The sequence below is a fragment of the Pristiophorus japonicus genome, chromosome 22 (genome assembly GCF_044704955.1).
Source record: "Pristiophorus japonicus isolate sPriJap1 chromosome 22, sPriJap1.hap1, whole genome shotgun sequence".
NCBI classification, from domain to species: domain Eukaryota; kingdom Metazoa; phylum Chordata; class Chondrichthyes; family Pristiophoridae; genus Pristiophorus; species Pristiophorus japonicus.
In genome coordinates, this window is record NC_091998.1 from 34095871 (window position 1) to 34119120 (window position 23250).

General features: G+C 44.9%; 1 protein-coding gene across 4 annotated transcripts in view; it reads right to left on the reverse strand.

The window, feature by feature from the left end:
• Positions 1–23250, reverse strand: part of LOC139234942 (serine/threonine-protein phosphatase 2B catalytic subunit beta isoform) — an 83528-nt gene that overhangs the window by 42206 nt on the left and 18072 nt on the right. For 3 of the 4 annotated variants that reach the window (XR_011588368.1, XM_070865914.1, XM_070865913.1), the window contains exons 2-3: positions 5316–5516; positions 950–1074 (exon numbers count right to left, since the gene is read on the reverse strand). Coding sequence is in view for 3 of the 4 variants with exons in the window: in XM_070865914.1 (XP_070722015.1) it covers positions 950–1074; positions 5316–5516 (326 nt within the window). In the remaining variant the exon portion in view is untranslated. Of the gene's footprint in view, positions 1–949; positions 1075–1539; positions 1651–5315; positions 5517–23250 lie in introns of those variants that run through there. The other variant, XM_070865915.1, reaches the window with a different exon arrangement.

Sequence of the window (23250 nt, forward strand, 5' to 3'; positions counted from 1 at the left end):
GGGAAACTGACCCAAAAAGCCTCAGGTTCAATTCAGTTGCGTCAGCTGATCTGATTAAGGCAGCGGTTGGGGTTTTACAACTAGCTCTGGAGGCGGGGGGAAGTTAGCAGGAGGGCTCCCACTCTTGAACACATGTGAGAATAGGAGGTTGACCGTTCACAGTCTGCAGAACTGTACTAAAGCAAGCGTTATTGCTGTTTGGGCCAGAATTCTTACTCTGCAGGCAATACCAGCTTTGACACATGCTGACAGCCCTCATCTGAATGAGTTCCCGTACCTCGGAAAAGCCAGAAGTGGCTGAAAAGTCAGTTCTCCTGCTCCACTCTTGGATATATACAGCTAATGGCCCAGAAAGTGCGGACTCTTGCCACGGTTCAGGATTCACAGGTAGTCGCAATAAACTGCTTTCCTGACCAACTGGTCACTTTTCACGCGTGAGCCTGGACAGACTATTCAACTGCTGCGGGCATAACTGGCAGGCTCAATCGCCGTTGTTGTCTGACATGCACACCTGTAGGGGTCACTAAACAGCAAATCAGCAGCAGGAATCCTAACCCAGGGTTACCATAACCCACAGCTATCTGGGCTCTGATTAGCTCATTCACTGCAGACCAGAAATTAATGTGACCTACAGATTTATTTAAAGTCACACATACTTTTATTTGACGCCACCCCACCCAATATAGTATCTTGATTAGAAGCTGGGCCTTTTCTGCCGCTGAACCGTAGTGCAAAGCCAGCTTGTTTTAACAAAACAATGTGGTTAATATTTGATAATGTCTAAGGTAATGTGATAACTTAATATATTTTGGAAAGGGAATGAGAACGAGGGAGACGGATACATGCCCAAATTCACTGATGAACATTCAAGCACTTGGGTTAACATCTCTCTATCCTACCTCCCTTCTTGGGTCGTCTGCTGACAACTGGATTTCATAGTCCAGCTTACCTCTATGCTGAAATACCCTCGGTCCACATAATCGCCAAGGAAGAGGTATCTGGTGCTGGCTGGTGATCCTCCCACTTCAAATAGCTTCATCAGGTCAAAGAACTGCCCGTGAATATCACCACACACTAGAGGAAGACAACAGCTGCGCTTTAGACTCAGACCAACATTAATCATCAAAACACCAATAGATACTCACCCAGAACAAATACTACTCAGAAATTTACTCCACTCATTTTGTGGCTTAAATAACAATGGAGTTAAAATGCCATAAAAACATTGCACACAGATAGACACAAGAGTTTAAATCCCAACAGCAGCACTGCTAATTCCAAAGTTTAAATAGAATCATTTGAGATTTTTGTTTTTACTTATGGCATCACCGTTTTCAAACGGCAAACTTCAAAACTTGAAAACACAGCCGTGCCTGTTGAACTGTTTTACTGTAAAATTATAATGTTGCTTAACCAGGCATCAGTCAATGATTGCTTACCATAAGGTAAAGAGGCTTAATCTGGAGTCTGTGTGTGCGACAGTGAGATAAAAGAACAATTACACAAATCACTTATACTAACAGTTAACTGTTTAGCTACCGTAAAATAAAAGGTCAATTAGCTGAACTTTCTCTAGTGCATAGCGGCTGATGCAGCACCTGCTGTAGCTCCTGGCTGCGATCGATCTTGCTGACTAACTTCTCAACTAAGCTGGGAGCAAGAAGAAAAAGATTAGAAAAAAAGTGTCAACACACAGGTTAAACTTGACTTTTTGTTTCTGCAGTACCATGTATCTCTCCAGCTTTATGAGCTCTTACTTCGCCAAGAGTCGAACTTCTTGCAAAAACAGATAATCAGTCTGCTAACCTGACTGAACTGCCACAATGCCAGGCTCGACACAAGTATGCAAAATATAGAGCCAACCATCCTTTGTAAACTCATTTAAAACATTAAGGGGTAGAAATTCGGCTGTTTAGTGCCATCCGTTAGGGGCCGCTAAACACCTGCCGCGAACTTCAGGGACGGTTTAGCGGCGACACTGACCGATTGCGCTACGCTCACTAGCACCACCCACTTGGTGACGTCACCGAGTGTGCAATGCCACCGTAGTCCCACATTTGCTAACTTCACTCTTTCGCCCGCCGTAGCACCTGGCAAGGAAAAGCAGTGGTATAGCGACGACCGCGGGACGGTATCATCCGGAGAGCAAGGCAAGTGCTGAAATGTAAGTTTTTAAACTTCTATTTATTTGTTGCAACAGTGGGGAAGTGTGGGTGTAGTTCATTGAAATTTATCGATTTTTTTTTCATCTTCAGGAGACAGGTTCCGGCATCCTAGAACCAAAACATTGAGTAGGCCTCCTGCGCTATCGCTCCGTTCGTGCCCCAAGAGTAGTGGGGAACACTTCTCTTAGCACTCCACTCTCCACTTGGGGCGACAACTGAATATTGCACTTTGAGGAAGTAGACACCGCTCGGTGCTAAAGGTAGCCCCCGCACCGAATTTCGACCCAAGTCTCGGCTCCCACCCACAATGTTAATTACTTTTCTCAGTGCTGGCTGACTTGCTCCATACTGGAGTAGTTTCTGGTTTTATTTTGAAGTTTCCAACATACATCATTTATCTTTTTAAACTCCACCTTTGGTGATTATCCATGGAGGGCGAAACAGAATTGGCACTCAAAGGTGAATTGGGACAAGTCAGCTGCACGCATCAACAGTTCTGAGCAGCCTGGGAGTCCAATTTTTGACAATTCAGCTCAATTAAATTTGCTTCAGAGGTCACTTAGCAAGAAATATTTAAACCATACTGTACAAGCATCCGATGGAAAGCAGTGTACAGCGGCTGTGTATAAGAACATAAGAAATAGGAACAGGAGTAGGCCATATGGCCCCTCGAGCCTGCTCCGCCATTCAATAAGATCATGGCTGATCCGATCATGGACTCAGCTCCACTTCCCCGCCCGCTCCCCATAATCCCTTATCCCCTTATCGTTTAAGAAACTGTCTAGTTCTGTCTTAAATTTATTCAAGGTCACAGCTTCCACTGTTCTCTGAGGCAGCGAATTCCACAGATTTCCAACCCTCAGAAGAAATTTCTCCTCATCTCGGTTTTAAATGGGCAGCCCCTTATTCTAAGATCATGCCCTCTAGTTCTAGTCTCCCCCATCAGTGGAAACATCCTCTCTGCAGCCACCTTGTCAAGACCCCTCATAATCTTACACATTTCGATAAGATCATCTCTCATTCTTCTGAATTCCAATGAGTAGAGGCCCAACCTACTCAACCTTTCCTCATAAGCCAACCCCCTCATCCCTGGAATCAACCTAGTTAACCTTATCTGAACTGCCTCCAAAGCAAGTATATCCTTTCTTAAATATGGAAACCAAAACTCCACGCAGTATTCCAGATGTGGCCTCACCAATACCTTATATAGCTGTAGCAAGACTTCCCTGCTTTTAGACTCCATCCCCTTTGCAATAAAGACCAAGATTCCATTGGCCTTCCTGATCACTTGCTGTACCTGCATACTGACCTTTTGTGTTTCATGCACCAGGACTCCCAGGTCCCACTGTACAGCTGCACTTTCTCCATTTAAATAATAACTTGCTCTTTGATTTTTTTTCTGCCAAACCCCTCACTTTCTGACATTATACTCCATCTGTCAAATTTTTGCCCACTCACTTAGCCTATTTATGTCCTTTTGCAGATTTTTTGTGTCTTCCTCACACATTGCTTTTCCTCCAATTCTTTGTATCGGCAGCAAACTTAGCTACGTTACACACAGTCCTTTCTTCCAAGTCGTTAATATAGATTGTAAATAGTTGGGGTCCCAGCACTGATCCCTGCGGCAATCCACTAGTTACTGGTTGCCAATCAGAGAATGATCCATTTATCCCGACTCTCTGTTCTCTGTTAGTTAGCCAATCCTCTAACAATGCTAATATATTACCCCCAACCCCGTGAACATTTATCTTGTGCAGTAACGTTTTATGTGGCACCTTCTCAAATGCCTTCTGGAAGTCCAAATACACCACATCCACTGGTTCCCCTTTATCCACCCTGCGCGTTACATTCTCAAAGAATTCCAGCAAATTTGTCAAACATGACTTCCCCTTCATAAATCCATGCTGACTCTGCCTGACCGAATTTTGCTTTTCAAAATGTCCTGCTACTGCTTCTTTAATAATGGACTCCAACATTTTCCCAACCACAGATATTAGGCTAACTGGTCTATAGTTTCCTGCTTTTTGTCTGCCTCCTTTTTTTTTTAAATTGGGGCGTTACATTTGCAGTTTTCCCAATCTGCTGGGACCTCCCCAGAATCCAGGGAATTTTGTTCCCTAGCTCACACAATACTTATGATACAAGATATTTGTGGAATACAGGTTGTAGAAACCAAAACAGGAAGGAAATGTATTATTTCTTCAGGAATCTGATTATTTTTTTGAAAAACTCACAAATCAAAACTGTAATGTCATGTTTATTGGGGCATACTACTGTGTGTGTTCCCGCTGCTATGATTGTTAAGAAAAGGGAGAGAGATTTTCTGTCCCCATCAACATCTTTTCAGGCCAGATCACGACCAGGACAACATTCAGTCTTGCTGAGCATGGTACACAGATGCGAACATGTTCGAAATGTTACAACTCTCCTATGAATCAGAATTAGCAGCCGGATTACATCAGTGATAAATGCATGCCATTCTGCCCACTGTGCCAGCTCTTGGAAAGAGCTACCCAACTATGCCCACTCCGCCCACTATCCCCATAGCTGTACAAATTTTCCCTTTTCACGTAGGCATGGTTTTTGATGGTCAGTGCTAGCAAGCTATTCGACCATGGAAATCAAAGCCAAGTCTGATCCGGATCGCAACTGATCTTCAGTCAAGAGCACTTTCTGATGGGGATAACGGATCAGGAGAAGATGGGACTGAATTTTTCGCTACCGCACACAGGGGACAGAGGCCAACTGCTGCCCTGGCTGACATCAGCTAATTCCACACTGACCGAGAACCAATACTGGGAGCTTCTGGCTACATCAGTCTAACTCTGACACCCGCTGGGCCATCTGGCAAGTGCTAAAAACACATTGAAACAGTAAATTCTTAAGTTTAATGATTTACTTTAGAAAAGGTGCCAAATTCCAGCTTAGCATTCCTCGGGGCTGAAGAGAACGCCTCACACACACACACACACACCAGTGCCACACCGCCTCAAGAAATTGCACTGGGCAGCATATAAAAATAGATCAGCTATTTCAACTGAGTTTTGCCTCAGCTAGGTTTCCACTGGGGGTGGGAATATGAGAGAAGAACTTTAACATTCGATCAGCGAGGGGTTATTCCAGCGTAACACGCAGCTCTCAGCACCTTACCCGTTATTGGGGCCTCCACTTCAATCATGGTCTTTTCCCTCCGCAGGATTTCAGCTCCGTCATTAATAATTCTAAGTGCAATTTCTTCATCTACCCGACCTTCTTTAATTAAATGATTTTTTAAAATGTCCACCCTAGGTTTGCCATCGACGTCGAAGACCTCCTCAAATGTCAAGCGATGGGTCGGTGGAAGGGGGACAGCTGCAGGAGAGACACACAGACGGGTCAATTGTTTCAGAATAAAAACGCACACGAGTGGCATCACTGATGAACAAAAAATATATTGATCAAAAAATCAAAAATCAACACTGAGGTATTGCATAGTTCCAACACCGCTCGAGCTGGCAATGTGGGAGAGGGGAAGGAGAGAGACAGAAATATAAACACAACAGACTTCAGTGTCAAATTTGAAAGAACTGTAAGAGCCCCTGGTAGTTCCAGTGATCGGCACAGTGAAAAGTTTCTGCCCTCGTTCTGCCATCTGTTCTCAATTGTGATGTTATCCCGCTAAGCCCCGATGGTTTAGCGGATAAAGAAGCTGCCCCGTGTAGCTCTAAGCCACACAGACCAGAAGGTCCAGGCTTAATCCGTAGCATGGGCGAAGCTGATTTCAGTGATAGGGCACTACAGCTGGCCGCGGGGCTCCTGGGCTAAGGAAAGCAATAAAAATCAGCGAGCTTCTCCCAACTCGGGCAGCACCAATCAGCCCCTGTTGGAAAATGGCCGATTATATGGAGGAGGACAAGATCGAGTTCAGCTGTGATGCCCTACGTAGTTGAATAACCATCAACTCTCACCATTCGGGTCGATACATGGGTGATGCGCTGTAAATCTACTGCCACCCATAGACAAATACCCAGCAAGAGACATTATTTGAGGGTTTAACTGGGAGGGGGGAGGGTAATAACAAAAAGAGAGAAAACATCTTGTGAAGCTGGTGATATGCATGACCTGTTAAATCAGTCATATGTCTTAGCAAACTTCCAGCTAAATTAAAAGCTCTCCAAAGTCTTCATTGGTAGTTTCAATGCTTTTTAAAAAAATCATTCAAAATGCAGACATGTAGAAAGAATAATAAAAAGAATCACCACAAAATATATTTTCAAACCTTAATTATTAAATTGGTTCATTTTGAAGTCTCTGCCTTTCCAAAGATAACAAGCTGTGGTGCAAGGTTAGTCGTGGCTCAGTGGGTAGCACACGCGCCTCAGTCAGAAGGTTACGGATTAAGCCCTACTTCGACACATATCCCAGGCTGACACTTCAGTGCAGTACTGAGTGAGTATTGCATCAGTGAAAGTGCCATCTTTCAGATGAGCCATTAAACCAAGGCACTGATTGCCCTGTTCAGTGGATGCAAAACATCACGTGCTATTATTTGAAGAGCAGCAGGGAGTTCACCCAGAGGCCTGGCCAGCATTACACTCTCAACCAACACCACCAAAAACAGATTAACTGGTCATTTATCTCATGTGCTGCTTTGGGATCTTGCTATGCACACATTGTCTTATGTTTACCTACATAACCGTGATTGCGCTTCAAAGAGTAATTCATTGGTTGTGATGTGCCTTGGAACATCCCGAGGATGCGACAAGATGCTGTATAAATTACAGTTTCTCCGTTATAGATATGGCAAGATCTGCATTAATATTGTTAGGACAGATATTCTGACCATTACAAAATAAAGTTACAGGCCTACTACAGGAATACCAAGTTGCTCTTCAACATTTCTGAACACATGGCGCCCACATCCAATGTGTTTATTTACCAAAAAGGATGGGAAGGGCAAGTGGCAAGTAGTTATGGGAAACATCATCCTTATTGATAAGTGATACATGCCCATTTTCAACAGGGGTCAAGGCAAGGAGGTAACTGGAAAGCGCTTGCATTTGTACACACTTCACTTCCCCCCCCCCCCCCCCCCACCGCCCCAGCAGTTGTTGCAGTAACAGGTTAGTGCTCACATGTACAGTGCTTAGCAAAACCCTCATCCAGCCTAGTTTCTTTGTGTGTTGAGCACGGGGGAGGATTATATCAGCATAAAAACCTGTAAAATGGCTGTTACATAACTAGATTAGAAATTTCTACAACAGGTACCACAGAGTAAAAATCTCAACAGCCACCCTGCCTTCAACTGTGGAAAGAAAAAGACTTGGATTTATATAGTGCTTTTCACAACTACCGGACATATCAAAGCGCTTTACAGCCAATAAAGTGCAGTCACTGTTGTAATGTGGGAAACGCGGCAGCCAATTTGCACACAGCAAGCTCCCACAAACAGCAATGTGATAATGACCAAATCATCAGGTTTTTTAAATGCTGATTGAGGGATAAATATTGGCCAGGACACCGGGGATAACTCCCCTGCTCTTCTTCTAAATGGTGCAATGGGATATTTTATGCCCACCTGAGGGGACAGACGGTTTAACATCTCATCCGAAAGACGGCACCTCTGACAGTGCAGCACTCCCTCAGCACTGCACTGGGGTGTCAGAGAAAGGGAAGGACAGTCATTTGCCTTTCAAATGCCCGGAGCTGGGTAATTAAAGTTCACCACCACGTGCTGTAATTCTTGGGGTATTTTTTCTTGTGAATTTGTGGGTTCATCAAGTTCAGAGTGTTAATTGGCTACCCAGTATCAGCACCAAACACTCCCAGGTAGGTACAGTATGGATAAATGCGAAGTAAAGATTCCTTTCCTGAACCTCGACAATGTCCCTCAGCCTCAAATGAGCAGCCCTTACAGCAGGGCTGTACAAAGTGCCAACTCTTAATTCAAAGCTGTCAAATTAAAACGATCTGAAAATTCAATTTTAAGCACAAATTTATTTTTAAATCAGTTTTCGGGATGTGGCTGACTGAGACCCGAGAAGGGGTGGTGGGCTATCTTCTTGAACTGCTGCAGTCCATATGATGAAGGTGTTCCCACAGTGCTGTAGAATAGTGAGTTTCAGGATTTTGACCCAATGACAATGAAGGAATGGCAATATATTCCCACTTTGTTGTATCTGTTAAATTATATTAAATTAAAAAAATTAAATCAATAATTTGAATGATCAGGAGCAGACTGTAATCGATTTTCCTTTATGGCCATGTGGAACGCTGCACTAGAACCTAATTGCTCTCTTCACGTTAAGCCTTTCCTGAGCTCTAACGCCTCTGCCACACAACCTACTCAGCAAAACTGCTGGTGGGAAATCAATCCCAGGAGAAGCAGCGCAGGGAAACCGAGGACACTCTTACTGGGGAACCCTTGCTGGGTTACATCAATCACAACCTCTAGAGGTGGAATCATCGCAGCCAAAAATACAAACTAATCGGAAGGCAGATTGTTTACTGTATCGTATAACATTTAGAATATAGTGTTTCTAATCACATTACTGGGAAAGATCACAGTCAGGTATTTTGTGTTACAGACTCAGATGGGGACGGGGGCAAGCTGGAACAAAATTGAAGAAAAAGTTGTCTTTATGAGGAAGTATGCAATACAGACGAGTCTGAAGACAGAACGTTAGAAACATGAAGTCAACTTGGGAAACAGCAGAAGCAGCCCGAGAGCGTGCTGAATATAGCTGTTCACATTACTGCTATTTGAGAAGAGCACTCGACAGCGGATTACTGTGGAATTTCCCTGTGCAACAAACGCCTCTTCCATACATTACAAGTTCCCTTTTCTCCCATTTTCCCCTCTTCTGAAGGCACTGGTTCCTTCTGGGATATAGTTCCACAGATGGCAGAGCTCTCCAACAGCTTACCCAGGTGATCAATCTTTCTGTGCAAGTCGAGGCCTGGAGTATCCGAACTGTGCCCCACTAACCCTGGGTTGCTTCGCCCATGAAGCCCTAGCAAATCAAGTTCCTGCTTGCATTTATTGCTCGCTCCACAGGCTTCTCCTGTCTGAGGTTGAAGCGTCTGGAGTTTTTTCTCATTGGTGGATAACCAAATGTTTAATGCAAGTGCCTTACAATGCAGGCAAATACGTGGCAAGCAGCTGTACACCGAGGAGTGCAGCTCCATGCACACAAGGAGTTAAAACTAAGAGGACAAAACTCTACTGCTGCTTAGAGTCCCACTCCAGAGTCTTAAGCACAAAAACCTAGGCGGACACTCCACTGCAGTACTGAGGGAGTGCTGCGCTGTCGGAGATGCCACCTTTCGGATGAGATGTGACAGCAGAATCCAAAAGCAAATGAAATAATCACACTTGTGCTTCATTTACGCTACAGACTTCAAAGTTGTGTCTATTGTTTGTTTTGGAGGTTAATCTTACCGATACAGACCAGATAAGCTTCCAGTGATTGCTTTACCTTGTAAGAAGCAAAAGAATTCTAGGTGGGTTATGAGTAACTAGTTAGAAAGATATTGATCCTGAAAACCAAGCTAGAGAATTAATTCTCGACTTGGAAAAGCAAATAGTAACTAGAAATGAATACTAACATAACACATCAGATACTTGGGAATGTGTAGTGAGGCAGCAGTGCATTAAAGCACGCAGAGGTATCAAAAATTGAGTGAGTAAATACTGAACACTTTAACAGCATGTGTTAGCATCAGCAGCTCAAGATATATGCAAATTATTAAAAACATTCATTTAAACTTTACATGGGACAAAAAATTCAAACTCCTAGAATAGTTAGTGCCAGAAGGCTAATTGATCATGGAAGGACCAAGTATTTTGACATTTGTTCTTGGGATGTGAGCGATCCTGGCAGGATTGCATTTATTGGCCCATCTCCAGTCACGGTGTACAAGGGAACTTGGAGATGATGGGTATTCGCAAAACATTGCTTCTCTTGTCCTTCTTGGTGATGGTGGTCACAAGGAGACAGGTGCTAGCGAAGAAACAATGGTGAGTGCAGTGGGTCCTGCAGATTGTACATAATAATGCAACGGTGATGGAGGGTGGATATTGAGAAACGTGACAGGGGGGAGCAGATTTCTCAGGATGGTGCTGAGCTTTGAGTGCTGTTGCGTTGCACCCGCCCAGACGAGTGGTGCGCATTCCATCGAACTCCTGACTCGAACCTTGTAGATAATGCACAGGCTTTTGAGGGGGTTAGTAGGTGAGTTTGCGTCGACTTCTAGCCATGGTAGTGTTCACAACTTTTTTTTAAAAAAAGAGCTAAGAACTTAAGTGAATTATTTATTACAAGTGACGTGCTCAATGATATAGCTAGCAAGTGCAATGTTGCTTTGTTTGGGGTGGAGTACAGAAGTTTCTGTTACATTCACAGTGTGCTTTCAAAAGCAGATGGCCAACACTCTTGCCAACGATGACACACTGTCATGTAATGGAGCCAAACATTGCACATCCAGCAGTTTCCAGGGCCTGAAATTTCCTGAAGCCCGAGTAGAGCCAGTGGCGTCAGAAACAGCAGGGTTCCTTCCTCCTGGACCATTCGAGATCAGCTTACTGGTAAATAACCAGAGAGTGGTGCTTGAATGTGAAGGCTCCCCACCTCAAGGCCATTCCCTCAGTGATTCAGCACCAACATAAAAGCAGCTGAAGAGAACCAGAACAAGAACACAGGAGGTGGTGACAGCGAGTAAGAAAAAGTACTTTATATAAAACAGATGTCTGGGAATTCTGTTACAGACCGACAATCTTGGGGTTACGTTTATAATATAAAGTACTTGAGCACTGATGTGACCAAAATCTTTACACATGTGTTACTATGGTTAGAATGAACATTCCAACAGGCTTTATCCTGGAATAAGGGCTGGATTCACGAGGTACAAGCAAATGCTTTAATAAGCACAGCCTCCAACAATTTACCCAATCTTTTTGGGGAGAAGCAGTACATAGATTTAGCAAAAAATAATATAAACAGCGACGCACTAAAAAGCTGCACGTTTTATTTGACAAATATTGCAGAACGGGGGACATAACACACAACTTAGTGAGTGGGCAGTGAGATGGCAGATGGAGTATAATGTGGGGAAATGTGAGGTTATTCACTTTGGTAGGAAGAATAGAAAAACAGAATATTTTTTAAATGGTGAGAAACTTTGAAATGTTGGTGTGCAGAGAGATTTGGGTGCCCTCATGCAAGAAACAGAATGCACGTACAGCAAGCAATAAGGAAGGCAAATGGCATGTTGTCCTTTTTTGCAAGTGGGTCAGAGTATAGGGGTAAGGAAGTCTTGCTACAATTGTACAGGGCCTTGGTGAGACCACACCTAGAGTTTTGATCTCCTTATCTAAGGAAGGATATACTTGCCTTGGAGGCAGAATAACGGAGGTTCACTAGATTGATTCCTGGGATGAGAGGGCGGTCTTATGACGAGAGATTGTGTAGAATGGGCGGATACTCTCTGGAGTTTAGAAGAATGAGAGGTGATCTCATTGGAACGGGAAATGGTGTTCGGGAAATTGATGGGATTGAAGGCCGATAAATCCCCAGGGCCTGATAGTCTGCATTCCAGAGTATTTAAGGAAGTAGCCCGAGAAATAGTGAATGCATTGGTGATCATTTTCCAACAGTCGATCGTCTCTGGATCAGTTCCTATGGACTAGAGGGTAGCTAATGTAACACCACTTTTTAAGAAAGGAGGGAGAAAGAAAACGGGTAATTATAGACCGGTTAGCCTGACATCAGTAGTGGGGAAAATGTTGGAATCAATTATTAAAGATGAAATAGCAGCACATTTGGAAAGCGACAGGATCGGCCCAAGTCAGCATGGATTTATGAAAGGGAAATCCTGCTTGACAAATCTGGAATTTTTTTGGGATGTAACGGGTAGAGTGAATAAGGGAAAACCAGTGGATGTAGTGTATTTGGACTTTCAAAAGGCTTTTGACAAGGTCCCACACAAGAGATTAATGTGCAAAATTAAAGCACATGGTATTGGGGGTAATGTACTGATGTGGATAGAGAACTGGTTGGCAGACAGGAAGCAGAGAGTCAGGATAAAGGGGTTCTTTTCAGAACGGCAGGCAGTGACTAGTGGGGTATCGCAGGGCTCAGTGCTGGGACTCCAGCTATTTACAATATACTTTAATGATTTGGATGAGGGAATTGAGTGTAATATCTCCAAGTTTGCAGATGACACTAAGCTGGGTGGCAGTGTGTGCTGTGAGGAGGACGCTAAAAGGCTGCAGGGTGACTTGGACAGGTTAGGTGAGTGGGCAAATGCGTGGCAGATGCAGTATAATGTGGATAAATGTGAGGTTATCCACTTTGGTGGCAAAAACATGAAGGCAGATTATTATCTGAATGGCGGCAAATTAGGAAAAGGGGAGGTGCCGAGAGACCTGGGTGTCATGGTACATCAGTCATTGAAAGTTGGCATGCAGGATCAGCAGGCAGTGAAGAAGGCAAATGGTATGTTGGTCTTCATGGCTAGGGGATTTGAGTATAGGAGCAGGGAGGTCTTACTGCCTCACCTGGAATATTGTGTTCAGTTCTAATCTGAGGAAGGACGTTCTTGTTATTGAGGGAGTGCAACGAAGGTTCATCAGACTGATTCCCGGAATGGCAGGACTGACATGAGGAGAGACTGGATCGACTGGGCCTGTATTCACTGGAGTTTAGAAGGATGAAAGGGGATCTCAGAAACATATAAAATTCTGACAGGACTGGACAGGTTAGATGCGGGAAGAATGTCCCCGATGTTGGGGAAGTCCAGAACCGGGGACATAGTCGAAGGATAAGGGATAAGCCATTTAGGACTGAGATGAGGAGAAACTTCTTCACTCAAGAGTTGTTAACTGTGGAATCCCCTACCGCAGAGAGTTGTTGATGCCAGTTTGTTGGATATATTCAAGGGGGAGTTAGATATGGCCCTTACAGCTAAAGGGATCAAGGGGTATGGAGAGAAAGCAGGAAAGCGGTACTGAGGTGAATGATCAGCCATGATTTTATTGAATGGTGATGCAGGCTCACAAAGGGCTACTAGTGCACCTATTTTCTATGTTTCTATGGAACATACAAGATTCTGAAGGGGATTGACAGGGTAGATGCTGAGAGGCTGTTTCCCCTGGGCGGAGTGTCTAGAACTAGGGGGCACAGTCTCAGGATAAGGGATCGCCCATTTCAGACTGATGATTTATGAAGGGGAAATCATGTTATGACAAATTTGCTGGAATTCTCTGAGGATGTAACGAACAGGGTGGATAAAGGGGAATCAATGGATGTGGTGTATTTGGACTTTCAGAAGGCATTTGACAAGGTGCCACATAAAAGGTTACTGCACAAGATAAAAGTTCACGGGATTGGGTGTAAGATATTAGCATGGATAGAGGATTGGCTAACAGAAAACAGAGAGTTGGGATAAATGGTTCATTCTCTAGTTGGCAATCAGTAACTAGTGGGGTGCTGCAGGGTTCAGTGCTGGGATCCCAACTATTTACAATCTATATTAACGACTTGGAAGAAGGGACTGAGTGTAACGCAGCCAGGTTTGCTGACGATACAAAGATGGAAGGAAAAGCAATGTGTGAGGAGGACACAATAAATCTGCAAAAGGACATAGACAGGCTAAGTGAGTGGGCAAAAATTTGGCAGATGGAGTATAATCTTGGAAAGTGTGAGGTCATCCACTTTGGCAGAAAAAAAATCAAAGAGCAAGTTATTATTTAAATGGAGAAAGATTGCAAAGTGCTGCAGTACAGAGAGACCTGGGGGTACTTGTGCATGAAACACAAAAGGATAGTATGCAGATACAGCAAGTGATCAGGAAGGCCAATGGAATCTTCGCCTTTATTGCAAAGGGGATGGAGTATAAAAGCAGGGAAGTCTTGCTATAGTTATACAGGGTATTGGAGAAGCCACACCTGGAATACTGCGTGCCGTTTTGGTTTCCATATTTACGAAAGGATATACTTGCTTTAGAGGCAGTTCAGAGAAGGTTCACTGGGTTGATTCCGGAGGTGAGGGGGTTGACGTATGAGGAAAGGTTGAGCCTCTACTCATTGGAATTCAGAAAGATGAGAGATGATCTTATCAAAACATATACGATTATGGGGGGCTTGACAAGGTGGATGCAGAGAAGATGTTTCCACTGATGGGGGAAGACTAGAACTAGAGGGCATAATCTTAGAATAAGGGGCCGCCTATTTGAAACTGAGACGAGGAGAAATTTCTTCTCTGAGGGTTGCAAATCTGTGGAATTCGCTGCCTCAGAGAGCTGTGGAAGCTGGGACATTGAATAAATTTAAGACAGAAATAGACAGTTTCTTAAAGGATAAGGGGATAAGGGGTTTTGGGGAGCGGGCAAGGCAGTGGAGCTGAGTCCATGATCAGATCAGCATTGATCTTACTGAATGGCGTAGCAGGCTCGAGGGGCTGTATGGCCTACTCCCGTTCCTATTTCTTATGTTCTTATGAGGAGGAATTTCTTAACTCAGATTGTGAATCTTTGGAATTCTCTGCCCCAGGGCTGTGGATGCTGAGTCTCTGAATATATTCAAGGCTGAGATAGATAGATTTTTGGAGTCGAGGAAATTAAGGGATATGGAGATTGGGCGGGAAAGTGGAGTCGAGGTCGATGATGAGCCATAATCTTATTGAATGGCGGAGCAGGCTTGAAGGGCTGTTGGGCCTACTCCTGCGCTATTTCTTATGTTCTTAAATTTACCCCCTCCGACATCAGAGACCTGTGACTGGGCTGTAGGTGCTCCACATGATCATGACTGGAGCAGAATGGCTAGTCTTAAACTAGACCTCTGTGTTTGTATTAGGAGATGCTGGGATGGATGGTGCAACCCTCTACCCACCTCTCAGCACTCAGAGGATCAGACTACCTTGGACACCTCATGGAGTTTGTGTTACTAAGAGCCCATGGGTCAGCGATTCAATCCCAGGTATGCCCATCATTGCTTTCACTGTTAGCTGCATTTGGTGTAAGCTCACTGGTACCTTCACCATCAGTGGAGTTCCTTTTAGGTGGCTTGTCCTGCGCCCACGGTACAAAAATAGTAATGGCATCCATCTGCTCCATCGATCACTGTATAAATTAATTTCTCTAGCATCAGTGCGGACTGCCTCTACATGCATTTTACCATGTGGGCAGAGTTTTATGTCAGTCAATGCTGCATCATTTCCAAACTGAATTTGTAGATAGCAAATGGCATACTTCCTGCTCACACTGCTATCAGCAGAATTAAATGGAACCAGTTCAGATACTCTTCATGTAATTCAATACAGGACTGCTGTTTAGCTTTGGTTAGATGTCAAGAGTCTGTATTTGCAGGATATAAAATGACACAGCAGTGACAATAATCACCATATGGATTGCTATACCCCCTCTCATTCACTTTAGAATAGGGCGTGTGTGGGCACATACACAAGGGGAAGCCAGGCTTGAAGCTGCACAGCTCTCTCTAACCAGGCATCTGCTGCTTATTCTCACAATCCCAATTCTGCATGTTAGGTTCCGTCACAAGTCAACTAAAGGCTAATGAGGCAGGGGCCTCACGTCGGTAGATTTAGGAGTAAGCAGAGCTACAGACGGATTTGGATCTGTGTTGAACTCTAAACTCACTGCACTCTTATTCCAACTGATTTTTTTCTCATGATCTTCAAACTAATGCATAAAAATATGTAGAAGTTACAACCATTCGGCCCAACCAGTCCGTGCCAGCGTTTACCCTCCACGCGAGCAAATAGTTCTAATCACATTTACCCGCCCTGTTCTCGTATCCCTTCAATCCCTTTTCCTTCATCCCCTATCCAATCTAATCTCGAATGTTGGCAGATTTTCTGCCTCAACCCCTAACCCTGGAAGTGAATTAAAACAGCCCCACAACCAATATTTAAAAAAATTTTTTGGCTGCGCGGCTCATTCAGATTTCCACACGCGTGCGGTTTTTCCCCCTATTTGTGAAGCTGGCAAGCGGCCTGTGCTGGATCGCCAGGCAGCTGTGCAGCTTACCAGGAACATTGCTCACAACTCTGGGCGTGAGGAGCTTGTCCTGCCCTCTGGCCTAAATCTCTCGCATTTAATTTTGTGTCTATGGCCCCTTGTCCTTGACCCTGTGGAATTCCTTACTCCCTCCCCTTCGTGCCACCTAGTGACTGGCTCCCGATTCTCGTGTTCTAACTCTCACTGTTCAATTTTGGTGCTAGCCTGACCCATGGGCCTTGCCCTTCCTGCAACTGAAAAAAATACAAGATCCTGGGGGGAAAAAAAAAGTCATCACCATTAGAATTCTGAATACAAGGGCAGAGTTGCAAACAAAATAAGTTACCGCAACATTTCAGTATCCAAGATGGCAATGAATGGCAGGAATCTGCTGGTCTTAGCTGTATTTATTGTACAATTTAGGAGATATACAGTAAATACTAAATTTTACAAGCACAGCTTAGACCAGCTTCAGTGACACTTTCATATTTTACATAAGCATGCTTTTTTTATATGAAGATATGATATTTTGATTTTCCTTATTTATACGCAGTTTGAGTCATAAATGAGCTCAGATTAGCACAATCACATGCCACAACCCGAACACTGCTAGTTTCGAAATGAGAAGCATGGGGCCCAAGATTCCACATGATTTGCGCCTGATTTTTAGGAGCAACTGGTGGAGAACGGACTATCTTAGAATTTGCAATTCTCCACATTTTTTTTTCTGCAGTTCTAGTCAGGTAGAACAGTTCTACTTTGGAACAGAATTTTTTCTTCAAAAGGGAGCGTGTCCGGCCACTGACTCCTGATTTGAAAGTTTCCACAGTGAAAATGTACTCCAAACTAAAGTAGAATGGAGCAAGTGAAGATTTTTGTAGAACTGAAAAAACCTGTTCTACACATTAAAAAATCAGGCGCAGGTTACAAATCAGGCGTCCAGAACGAGGTGGGGGGGGGCTAGGGAACTCATTAAATTCAACAATAAATCCTTATTTATACTTATACAAATATTATACAAATAAATCCAACCTGAATAAACATTTATAAGCAAAGAAAAGATTAAATAAACCATCTTCCTACCTGTGTGAAAGTGCTTCAGCCAGGAAGAATGGTGCAGCAAGCCTCACAAAACGAGGGAGCCGACCAAACGCGGGCGGGGGAGGAGGAGGGAGCCGACCGAACGCGGGCCGGGGGGGAGGGGGGGAGGAGGAGGAGGAGGAGGGAGCCGACCGAACGCGGGCCTGGGGGGGAGGGGGGAGGAGGAGGAGGGAGCCGACCGAACGCGGGCCTGGGGGGGGAGGGGGGAGGAGGAGGAGGGAGCCGACCGAACGCGGGCCGGGGGGGAGGGGGGAGGAGGGAGGAGGAGGAGGGAGCCGACCGAACGCGGGCCTGGGGGGGGAGGGGGGAGGAGGGAGCCGACCGAACGCGGGCCGGGGAGGAGGGAGCCAACCGAACGTGGGCGCGGGAGGGGGGGGGGGGGGGAGGAGGGAGCCGACCGAACACGGGCGGGAGGGAGCCTACAGAACGCGGGGGGGGGGGGGGGGGGAGGAGGGAGCCGACCGAACACGGGCGGGAGGGAGCCTACAGAACGCGGGGGGGGGGGGGGGGGGGGGAGAGGGAGGGAGGGAGCCGACCGAACGTGGAGGGAGGGGGAAGGGAATGGAGCCGTTCCAGACGGCTGGCGGGAAAGAGAGAAGGCTGCAGGAAGCCTCAGAAATTGATGAGCCATTTCCCGACGGGAAAAGGGGGAGGTCGTTGGGAAACGGCTGCCTCAACTTTGAGGCTTCCTGCAGCCTTCTCACTGGTACAAGAAGCCTCAGTGCTGATGGAAATGTACTTTTATTAAAAAATGTTCAAAAACTAAACAGCTACAAAGAACTACAAAAATGGCCGAGTGCCAATGTTTTTTTCACACTGAGCATGCGCAAACGCTCCAATGTGCACGTGCAGCGTTGCCGGCAGGAAAAAAACTAATTTAAATCGTACCGGCCCCCTCCCACTTACAAAATCGGTGCGAGTGTAGGCTCCGCCCCCCTGGGCGCCGCACCAAGCAGACATGGAGCTGCAGAACGCTCCAGAATCGCTCGTTTCTGGCGCGAAAAACGGGCGCCCAACTCGGAGGGGCGCCCGTTTTTTATCATGTGGAAACTTGGGCCCAAAGTGTGGAGGTGGGTGTTGGGACGGGGCGATGGGAAGCAAGTATCTTTTTTCCTTTCCCATTTACACCCTCTCACTGGGGATCGTTTTCACTGGCAGCAGGAGCCCTCTGGCACCCTCTCAACTGACCTTCCCTCACACAGGAGCTTGTGTAGCGAGGGTTGGCACACATAGAAAATAGGTGCAGGAGCAGGCCATTCGGCCCTTCGAGCCTGCATCACCATTCAATATCATGGCTGATCATGCAACCTCAGTACCCCACCCCTGCCTTCTCTCCATACCCCCTGATCCCTTTAACCATAAAGGGCCACATCTAACTCCCTTTTGAATATATCCAACGAACTGGACTCAACAACTTTCTGTGGCAGAGAATTCCACAGGTTCACAATTCTCTGAGTGAAAAAGTTTCTCCTCATCTCGGTCCTATATGGCTTACCCCTTATCTTTAGACTGTTTCGGATACAGCTCAGCCTGATTCTTCTCAGCCCATTCATACCCCACGTGGACCCCGCTCAAAGGTCGAGAGGCCTGACCTGCTGAATATTGCCAGCATTTTCTGTTTTTATTTCAGATTCCAGCATCTGCAGTATTTTGCTTTTGTAGTTGCCCACAGAGTTAGGTGAGCCAAAATGGCTGGGATCTTTAGGGAAAACATTTCTTGCCAGCTGAAAGATTTCTTTTAGACTTTTTGTTGCTTTCATCAAGGTGAGGGATGTATGCACTGGGGAGAAAGCAGTTAATTTTGATGTCAATGTCAAATATAGAATGGTGAGATGTAGGGTAAAGTTCTCCACCCACTTATTATCCTCCAACAATGATGTACCTGAACCCCAATCCATCGCTGGGACACTTATTTCCATTTCTTAGACGAGCCATTTTATGACCTCCCGCATTATGGTGACAATTTAGTCCTGGATTTGGAGCTGTCTTGCGCTGTGGGCACTTGAGCAATTGATTTTGCATGGGACCTGCACATACAGGAGTTGGAGAGTTTCATGCCAGTGTCTAATGTACTGCACCACTTAGTGTCCCAAGCAATGTTCCCTCTTACATTTTTGGCCGGGGGGGGGGGGGGGGGGGGTGCGGCCCCTTTAACCCCTTTAAGATGCTGCGTGGCCCATTTGCGGTTTTGCGCATGCACTAAACTTTACACTGAAGCCAGTCCTGATTGCTCACGACCGGCAGAGAGGCTGGTCCCAAGGTGAAGAGAGAGAGAAAAAAATGGTATTTATGTAGCATCTCTTGCGCCTTCAAGATATCGCAAAGCGCTTCACGGCGAACTACTCAGTTTTGAAGTGCAGTTGCTGCTGTTTTTGCAGGCAAACATGGGAACCAATTTGACCAAAACACAAGTAGCAAACAAGAGCAATGACCAGTGATGTGTATTAGTTGAGGGATGAAGGTTGGCCAGGAGATTAATGCACTAGTCTGCCTAAAGTACTGTAAACACAAAATCTGATGCTAATCCTATTAAAAGCTTATGTGCAAGCTTTCAAAAAGTTTGCTATATTTCAGAGTTGACTGAAAACTTTAGATGGCAACATAAAAGGACAGAGTTACGAGCTGGCAAACTGCACACCCTACTTTGGTCCATCTATCCAACAGGGCATGCGTGTATCTGAGTTTTTAAATGTAAAATTCATGCTGAATGCTGCAGAAAAATGTTTCTCCCAGCTACGCTCTTGATTGGTCCTCTATCTGGTGAAAGAATTCAATCTGAACCTGTTCTGTTAATGGGTATCACGATTTAAAAAAATAAGAGTTTTGAGCTGATCAAGGTGCAGGATATTTGTGCTAATAAATGGAATGCACTCCTGGATTAGGTGTAGCAGGGTAAATCTGCCTCATCCCAATAACATGCCTCCTTTCAGATGAGAAGTTAAGCTGAGGCCCCGTTTGCTCTCTCAGGTGGACGTAAAAGATCCCACGGCACTATTTCAAAAAGAGCAGGGGAATTATATAAGAACATAAGAAATAGAAGCACGAGTAGGTCATACGGCCCCTCGAGCCTGCCCCGCCATTTTATACGATCTTGGCTGATCCAATCATGGACACAGGTCCACTTCCCCGCCCACTCCCCATAATCCCTTATCGGTTGAGAAACTATTTATTTCTGTCTTAAATTTAGTCAATGTTCCAGCTTCCACAGCTCTCTGAGGCAGCGAATTCCACAGATTTACAATATTCAGAAGAAATTCCTCCTCATCTCAGTTTTAAATGGGTGTCCCATTATTCTAAGATTATGCCCCCTAGTTCTAGTCTCCCACATTAGTGGAAACATTTTCTCTGCATCCACCTTGTCAAACTCCCTCTCTTATACGTTTGGAATTCAGAAGAATGAGAGGTGATCTTATCAAATGAGTAGAGGCTCAACCGACTCAACCTTTCCTCATAGGTCAAACCCCTCATCCCCAGGATCGACCTAGTGAACCTTCTCTGAACTGCCTCCAAAGGAAATATATCCTTTCATAACATTTTCCGGATGACCCCACCACGGATCGGCCTGGTGCCTGGATTCCGGAACATTCCGAATTTTGGAACTCCGGATTTCGGACGCTCAACCCGTATATCCTTTCGTAAATATGGAAACCAAAACTGCATGCAGTATTCCAGATGTGGCCTCACCAATACCCTACATAACTGTAGCAAGACTTCCTTGCTTTTATACTCCATTCCCTTTGCAATAAAGGCGAAGATTCCATTGGCCTGCCTGATCACTTGCTGTACCTGCATACTAACCTTTTGTGTTTCATGCACAAGTACCCCCAGGTCCCGCTGTACAGTAGCACTTTGCAATCTTTCTCCATTTAATTAATAACTTGCTCTTTGATTTTTTTTTGCCGAAGTGCATGACCTCACACTTTCCAACATTATACTCCATCTGCCAAATTTTTGCCCTGTCTATGTCCTTTTGCAGATTTTTTGTGTCGTCCTCATACATTGCTTTTCCTCCCATCTTTGTATCAGCGGCAAACTTGGCTACGTTACACTCAGTCCCTTCTTCCAAGTCGTTAATATAGATTGTAAATAGTTGGGGTCCCCAGCACTGATCCCTGAGGCACCCCACTAGTTATTGATTGCCAACTAGAGAATGAACCATTTATCCCGACTCTCTGTTTTCTGTTAGTTAGCCAATCCTCTATCCATGCTAATATATTACCCCCAACCCCGTGAACTTTTATCTTGTGCAGTAACCTTTTATGTGGCACCTTGTCAAATGCCTTCTGGAAGTCCAAATACACCACATCCATTGGTTCCCCTTTATCCACCCTGCTCGCTACATCCTCAAAGAATTCCAGCAAATTTGTCCCCAGTGTCCTGGCCAATATTTATCCCTCAGTCAACATAATAAAAACAGATTATCTGGTCATTATTACATTGCTGTTTGTAGGAATTTGCTGTGCACAAATTGGCTGCCACATTTCCCACATTACAACAGTGACTACACTCCAAAGTACTTAATTGGCTGTAAAGTGCTTTGAGACATCCAGTGGTCGTGAAAGGTGCTATATAAATGCAAGTCTTTCTTCCTTTCTCAGCCCCAAGTTCAGTCGAGCACTGACTGCACCAGGACGACACTTTTCCATTCCCAGTGTGAATTAGTGAATTACGGTTTGGACTTTGGGCTCATGCTATTCACTAGCAACTGGATCGAGACTGCCCAAACTCGATTCATGAAGGACATTAATGGCTAGCAGACAAAGACAATTAGCTGGTGCTAATATCAGCAATTCCTAAACAAAAGCACCTTCCTAAACAAAACACCCCACCCACCCCTGCAAAATAATCTATACATACAAAGTCGGTACAATGAAAGTAAAATCTAATTCGAACGCGCTGCCATGGCTATACGCAGGACGGCAAGTTTAAGCTGCAATGCACGATCGATTCTGGAAAAGTCACAAGTTGGATCCTTGCCAACCTACTCCCAAGCCTGCACTTTGTCTAAGTCTCTGTTACACATTGTACCCATCTAAAGCACAAAACAATGTAGTGGTAATACAGTACTGCACACTATCAAACTCTGACCTGTCCAGATTGAATGTGTTTGGTGCCAAACTTGCTCATGGGACTTCAGTGTTGTGTGTAAATTGCTAACAGGGAAATGCTGTTGTGTTGCTATTCACCATTTTGATGCTTTCAAAACTCAAGGATGCGACTGTCAACATCTCCCAAGTGTATTTTCACACTATTATTGCTAGCTCTTCCAGAATTATTTTTCTGACACACAGTTTGGAATCATTAAGTCATAAGACTAATAAATCCAATCGGAAATTCAGGAGAAACGTCTTCACCCAGATAGTGGTGAGAATGGGGAACATGCTACCACAGGGAGTGGTTGAGGTGAATAGTAGATCCATTTAAGGGGAAGCTCGATAAGCACGTGAGGATGAAAGGAATAGAAGGATATGCTGATAGGGTTAAAGAAAGACTTGCATCTTTCACAACCACCGGACGTTTCAAATCGCTTTATAGCCAATGAATTACTTTTGGAGTGTAGTCACTGTTGTAATGTGGGAAACATGACAGCCAATATGCGCACAGCAAGCTCCCACAAATAGCAATGACCAGATAATCTATTTTTGTTTTGATTGAGGGATAAGTATTGGCCAGGACAACAGGGAAAACTCCCCTGCGCTTCTTTAAAATAGTGCCATGGGATCTTTTACATTCACCTCAGAGCAGACGGGGCCTCAGTTTAATGTCTGACCCGAAAGACCGCACCTCCGACAGCGCAGCACTCCCTCAGCACTGCGCTGGACTGTCAGCCTAGACTAGATTTATGTGCTCAAGTCTCTGGAGTGGGTTTTGAATATAACAAGATATAGGAGCAGGAGTAGGCCATTTGGCCCCTCGAGCCAACTCCGCCATTTAATATCATGGCTGATCTGATCATGGACTCAGCTCCACTTTCCTGCCCGCTCCCCAT